Source organism: Montipora capricornis, chromosome 1 (assembly GCF_036669925.1).
Source record: "Montipora capricornis isolate CH-2021 chromosome 1, ASM3666992v2, whole genome shotgun sequence".
Classification (NCBI taxonomy): domain Eukaryota; kingdom Metazoa; phylum Cnidaria; class Anthozoa; order Scleractinia; family Acroporidae; genus Montipora; species Montipora capricornis.
The window spans coordinates 17,004,555-17,010,872 of record NC_090883.1 but is presented as its reverse complement, the minus strand read 5'-3'; the positions used below and the strand labels follow the sequence as shown (position 1 = coordinate 17,010,872).

The window sequence follows — 6,318 nt, the reverse complement described above, 5'->3', positions numbered from 1 at the left end:
TTACCAATGCAAGGATATTTTTGCGCGATTTAAACTTATGCGGAGTAAGCAAAACTTAGCGAGTGCTCTTGGTATCCAAAAAGAAAATTGGGGGTAACCATGCATTTTTCAGAGATAATTAAGCTTTAATTTGGAAAGGAACGCCATACATTGCTTTGTATTTTAAAGCTTTTTGCTAATATTGTTGATTAATTATCTTTGAAAAATGCGTGGTTACCCCTAGTTTTCTTTTTGGATTTTAATAACACTTGTTCAGATGTGCTTTTCCCGCATATTCATAAAACCGCCCCAAAATACCTTTGAATTAGTAGGCACCGTCCTTAATTCCGACATTATTTTGTGTACAATGCAATTACCAATAAGTTTACATTCGCGACGGCCACTAGACAGGGCAGAAACGGGGAAATTAAACTGAGCCTTCGAACAGAGTGTTATCAGCGGTTACTGATTACAAACTATGCGAAAGGTTCGTCGTACCCAGAGTCCTTGGGCTGTTTGGTCAGCAGGCGACCAAGGAGCCCGAGATTGACCTTGCTTTGAATTTGATACTCTTCGGACAAGTTAGTGGTTAGAAATTAAATCCTGAAATGTTAATCAGAATCTCACCTAATTAATTCACACCTTTCGTTCTTCTCTTAACAAAAAAAAAAAAAAAAACCCGAGGAATACAAGTTTGGCGTTCAAGCAAAAGGAAATTATTTCTCTGGAAAGCTACCGCAAAGATGACGCTAAAGCAATTGATATTTCTGATCATCTTGGCGTTAAAAGAAACAAACGGACGGGCGGCGATAAAAGGAAACGAAGAAGGTAAGTCGTTACGGATAGGGTCACTTAATGCAAGCGATCCGGCTGGAAAAGTCGGAATTCAAAGGAAACCTTGGCCCGAAACCCGTTTACCGTGGGAATTTACATAGCAGTTGGACTTCACGAAAACTGAAACCGAATAACGAAGAATAATTGCTGCTAATGATATTTCACAGATTGAAAGAAAGTGCTTTATTAATTCTTAAAAAGCCTAGAGAAAGATTCTACTAAAATTATTATTTAGTAAACATCGGTTTAGTGTAGAAACACAACCTGTCTATTTTAATTAAAAGCTATGTTAGCAGAGAAAATACAGTATGTCAAAAGCTGACCCATGCCTGCCTGGATAATTGCTTTAATTTAACTAAATGCCCGGGGGGGGGGGGGGGGGAGGAAGGGGACTCCCATATGGAACAGACGGGGATGCTTGTCGGAAATTTTAAATTTAACCCCTAAAAGAGACCACCTGGGCGTGGATCAAGCTATTTATGACCCCTAAAGGATACCAATCTGGGCGTGGCTGAAGCAAATTTTGACCCCTAAACAAAACAAGTTAAAAAGAAAATTTGACTTCTGGTTCTCTTTGGGTAATTCTGTGTTTCTTCGCGGAACCCTAAACGAGACCTTGGTGGCTTAAGATATTGGCGGTTTTCCCGGAACACCCTAAGCGAGACCAAAATCCAAAATTTACACCCCTAAGCGAGACGACGAGCATCCCCGTCTGTTTCATATGTGAGTCCTTATGAAATTAAATCATAAAGATACGGCTATCAAAGTAGATATTAAAAATAAAATAAAATAAAACGGGCAAATGTGTCTTTGTAGATTTGGATGTCCGAAGAGCGAGTCATGTGACTGACTACTCATTTGACTTGGCTCCAGCTGCTCAAAGCATGATAACATTGGTACTGAATAACTCACTATCCAGAGTTTAAAATGTACTCCTCGTTAAATTGCCCAGGTTTTTTTACTTATCTTTAATTAGATGTTCTTAGAGTGTGCATATTCCCGGTTACAATATGTGAGCGAATACTGAAATCTTTGGACATATTCAAACTGTAGGACATCGACTTATCCACCGGAAAAAGTTATCCAGCTTCCTTACATCAATCATTAGTTTGATCGGAGTCAACTTTTTCTCTTATAGATAACTATCTTTTGTTCATATTAAACAAAGAGAAGATGTCAAACAGTGTACTGTTTCATGTTTGTCCAATTTTAGATCGCAAAACTCAAACGTTATTTGGCCTCATAAGCGTTCCAATCATGAAGAATACCAATGGCGTACCGCATGAAACTACTGCAAAGGAAGACCAGAAGTCCTATCTCACAGGTCCTGCTTATAGAATACTGAACAAAGACAACAGCTTTGACGCCAGAGATCCCCTTATCTTCTTCCCTTTAGTCTCTACTGAGCACCCTCGAGGATAGTAAAAGGCTGATATTCTCTCGTCTTACCACTTCAGGACAATTTCAAACGACTTGAAAAAGTTCAATAATTTTAGAAAAAAAAAAGAGATCGACCCAATTCGTAGAAATACGTAGCACGAAACTAAATAAGAAACACGCCAGTGCAATATCGGAATACTTCTTGCCATGTGCTTGCTTAATGTTCAGGTCAATTGCTAAACAGCTTTCTGCTAGAGAATGGAATGGAATTAGTCTCGAGAGAAAACGAGGTGGTGCGTCGGTAAACATGAGAATTTGGCCGGCAGTATCCGGATTGACTACCGTGGGGATTTTCGAGCGTTAGCACCTCGTCATAGAGAAAAAATATTGTTTGTAGCAAAGGAGTATTTGATATTAAAACGAAAAACCAACCATTCGGGGAAGAACAGGCCTTTTCCTATGTGGTATCCTTATAATTTTTTAGATTCTTCTTACTCTCTACCAAGAAAGTTTGTTTGTTGTTTCATTTTTTCACTGGAAGTGAGACACAAGATAACAAGAACCAAAAAAGAGATACGTATTCGTTTCTTAAAAAATTGTTTTATGGTAAGGGTAAAGTCACTGCTTACGAGCCGGAAGGCTCATCAGGCCGGCGCTTATCTCCGGTTTCCGTAGCATTAAGCGACTAGGAATATTTCTACTCCCCCCTGGATGGGATGCTAGTCCATCGCAGGGTTACCCCCAGCATTTCGCCGGTACCCATTTATACACCTGGGAGGAGAGAGGCACCGTGAGAGTAAAGGGTCTTTCCCAAGAACACAACACAATGTCCCCGGCCAGGACCCGAACCCGGACCACTCGATCCGGAGTCGAGCACGCTAGGCATGAAGCCGCCGCGCGGTAGCGGTAAATCTCCTCATACAAGCTCGTATGGCAAGCACAGGTAGTTTTAGCCATTCCATCTGCAAAACAGACGAAAAATGGACGAAAAACTAAAATAAAGCCAAAAATCTCAAACAAAAATGTTTACTTTGATCCTCACCTGTGTGGTTTATTTTTTACTACGGAACTACCATGAGACACCTGTTGTCGCAAATACGACGAAAATCTGTTGTTATTCAAAACGGATTCTTAAAAACAGAAATCTCTTACCCTTAGTAACTGCTAGTAAACTCAGACTGCCGTGAGGAGAAAAATGGAGAGCAGAGTTTTGGTGTTGTTCTCATTGCTTTTTATGTTTACTACAGTCAAGAACATTCAAGCTAAAAGGACAATGGGTAAGACTCCTCACGCTTCAATTGAACATTCTTTCCCGGCCTTTTTCAACCGAATTCCTGCGATTTCCCAACACGTTATAAACTCGAGACGAATGACTATTTTTCGAAAAGTACTATTGTCAGTTAATGAGAAAGCTTCAGTAAATTCATAAGCAAAACCCTTACACATTCAGTTTCACTGATTTAGGCCACAGACCGGAGAATTAAAATTTGAATGATAATCCTGAAAAGAGGGAGCATTTCAACATCTGGACTCAGAAGATGACTACAGTATATTTCGTTTTTACAAATTAGTTTATGCATATGCCAAAAAAAAAAAAAAACATCGGCTATTAACTGAATTACTTTTAATCAATAACATTCAAACAGGAAAAGGGAATAATAAGACGAAGCCACCAGTGAAGAACAACTCTCACAAGCCAAGCAAACATCACTCAGAAGTCACTCACAATAAACACGAGGTATCAACAGTGGTCGTTCCATCAAGCGTCAGTTCTCTTCTTCCCTTAACAACCAACAAGCATTTGATTTCAAACAAGTTACGGAAAGCTGCAGCGGAAAGAATCCACCGCTTAATGAACCGCCATCCCCTTAACGTTCCATTGTATAACAAGGAATACCCTTTTCTCCGTCCATACTTTATCCAGTTTCCCGAACATTTTAGACGCATCAGACCATTTACGTATCATCCGTTCTACCGACGAGCTCCCTGGTTCCATTCACGATATCGCCTTCGTTATCCTTCCTTGTATGCCTTGATGACTGGTACGCGTTATGGTTCTGCTCTAAGAGGAAGCTTCCCGCACTATTTAAGACCATATGCACTGCGTTGGTTCGGGGAACATCGACGTGTTCCTCATCGCGCGCGTTACGCGTTCGCCTCGCAACCTGGTTTAAGCCTCGGTCAAGAATACGTTTATAGCCACGATAATGGTGAGTTGCAGTATAAACACAAGAAGAAATAATTCTATCTTCAAAAGCAACCTTGGTGACATATAATCAATACATATTTTCTTTCACTTGTACTTCACTTGTTTTTCAAGCTCAGCAACCTATTCATTCATACAAAACTACTGTCTATTTTTTGCCTTTATAGCACCTCGAGGAAACTGGCAGATGTTCAGACTCTTGCATCCATATCTGTTTCACAGCAGGTTTAATCAGTGGCCTGGAAAAGGCCCGGAGACCAGATATATTGAAAAAAGCTATATGCGTAAGTAAACAAAACTTATTTTCATGGTAGATCATTTAAACTGAGTTTAAACTGTGGTTTAAGGCTACTCTCCGCCTCTGTATTGATTCATTTATTACTGGGTAATGAATTTTGCTGCCGGAAGTAGACGGGCCCTTAAAAACGGGGCTCCTAGTGAATTTATGGCAAAGTTTGCCAAACAGCGCTTGCGGTTTGAAGCAAAGTTTATTCAGTATTGCAGTATTGTTACATTAAAAAACAGTAGATTTTATACTTAGGAGACTTGAAAAGAAGGCAACATTAATTTAATACCTAAATAGATATGTAATTTCTAGTGAAAAGCAGCACGAAGTAATAAGCTATCATTCCCCTGCAGTAGTCACCATATACTCCTGCGCAATAGGTTTCATTGCCATGTCAGTCAAGTCTGAAATGATTTGGTTTAGGTTTTCTCATGCTCTTGTTTTTGAATTTGTCAATAATTATAATAGCATGTTAATCTCTGTCATCAGCATCATCATCATCAACCACCATAGTCGTTAACCACCATCATTATTGCCATTTTCCAATGTTTTTTTTACCAACTGAGTTATGTGAGGCATGGCTCTAAACTTAATACTAAACATTTGATAATAAAGAACTGTGCAAAGAACTAGCTTCATAGCGACGTAACAGCTTTGTATAACACAACAGAAAGCCGCCATTATTTGTTTAATTTATGATATTCATATATTATTAAACAAAAATGTTTTCAGTATGCACGTAGTGTAAGCATGAACTATACTAACCTGTTTTCGTTGCTGGATAAAATCAAATTTAAGCATTCCTTGAGTCACAGTCCAAATCTCATATTTTTCAGCGTCCAAAGTTGTTAAAGCTGACAAGATTTCTCCTCAGCGCAGTGGCAAAGGCGCAGAACAGGAAGTCATCACAGCAAAGAGACTGCGCGCTTATCAACAAACGCATCACTCTGGTGACAGTCCTTCGGTTTTTCCATTCGGATTTCGCATTCAGCGGTACCAAATACGCTTGATTCCCTTTGAAAAAAAGAACAAAAAATTTACGTTTGTTGAAAAAACCGAAAACGTCCGTGAAAAAGTCAAAGACCAAACATAAAAAGAAGATTGTAAGTTCTTATATAAACTAATATAGTAAAACGTTGTTCCTGAAGATTTAAGTTAACAGTATTATTGACTTTATGCTCTGTTTTTTCTCATTAAGCTGATATCTGAAGTGAAATCTTGTGAAATAAAGAACTGACAGCGTTGAAAGCTCGCTTTCCTATATGAGTGATGACATCTAGTTTCATCGTTATTTGTTATCATTTATTGACTTGCTCATTATTTTGACCACATAGCTCAAAGAAACACTGAAGGTTACGTTCTACTCTGTTCAGTAGCCTTACGTTTTCAGTTTCATGGTACTAGGACTGAGTGGGAATTCAGGGAGTATTCGGGTGAGTATTTGAAATTTCGAGCACGATTATTCTTCGAATTGTAAAACACGACGGCTCAACACTACGTCCTATTATCAATTAATCGTAACTTTTACAAAATACGAGAAGATGACGGTGATAAATTTTTATAGCTTAACCTGCTTAATTTTTCCTGGTTTTCTTAATAGCTCTGGAATAAGATAAATGATTCAAGTACAACA

General features: G+C 38.8%; 2 protein-coding genes across 3 annotated transcripts in view; both read left to right on the top strand.

The window, feature by feature from the left end:
* The window catches only part of LOC138014514 (uncharacterized protein PF3D7_1120600-like), a 10,022-nt gene extending 7,402 nt beyond the window's left edge, over positions 1-2,620 (top strand). Inside the window, exons 3-4 of one of the 2 annotated variants that reach the window (XR_011125324.1) lie at positions 1-807; positions 2,027-2,620. The exon at positions 1-807 is cut by the window's left edge and continues 2,071 nt beyond it. The gene's annotated coding sequence lies outside the window, so the exon portion shown is untranslated. Of the gene's footprint in view, positions 1,174-2,026 lie in introns of those variants that run through there. The other variant, XM_068861672.1, reaches the window with a different exon arrangement.
* Positions 2,621-3,334: 714 nt separating this feature from the next.
* On the top strand, positions 3,335-5,818 carry LOC138051934 (uncharacterized). Its single transcript, XM_068898264.1, has 4 exons — positions 3,335-3,470; positions 3,840-4,403; positions 4,567-4,683; positions 5,522-5,818. The coding sequence occupies exons 1-4, from the start codon at positions 3,389-3,391 to the stop codon at positions 5,776-5,778; spliced, it is 1,020 nt and encodes a 339-aa protein (XP_068754365.1). The 5' UTR covers positions 3,335-3,388; the 3' UTR covers positions 5,779-5,818.
* Positions 5,819-6,318: the final 500 nt, after the last annotated feature.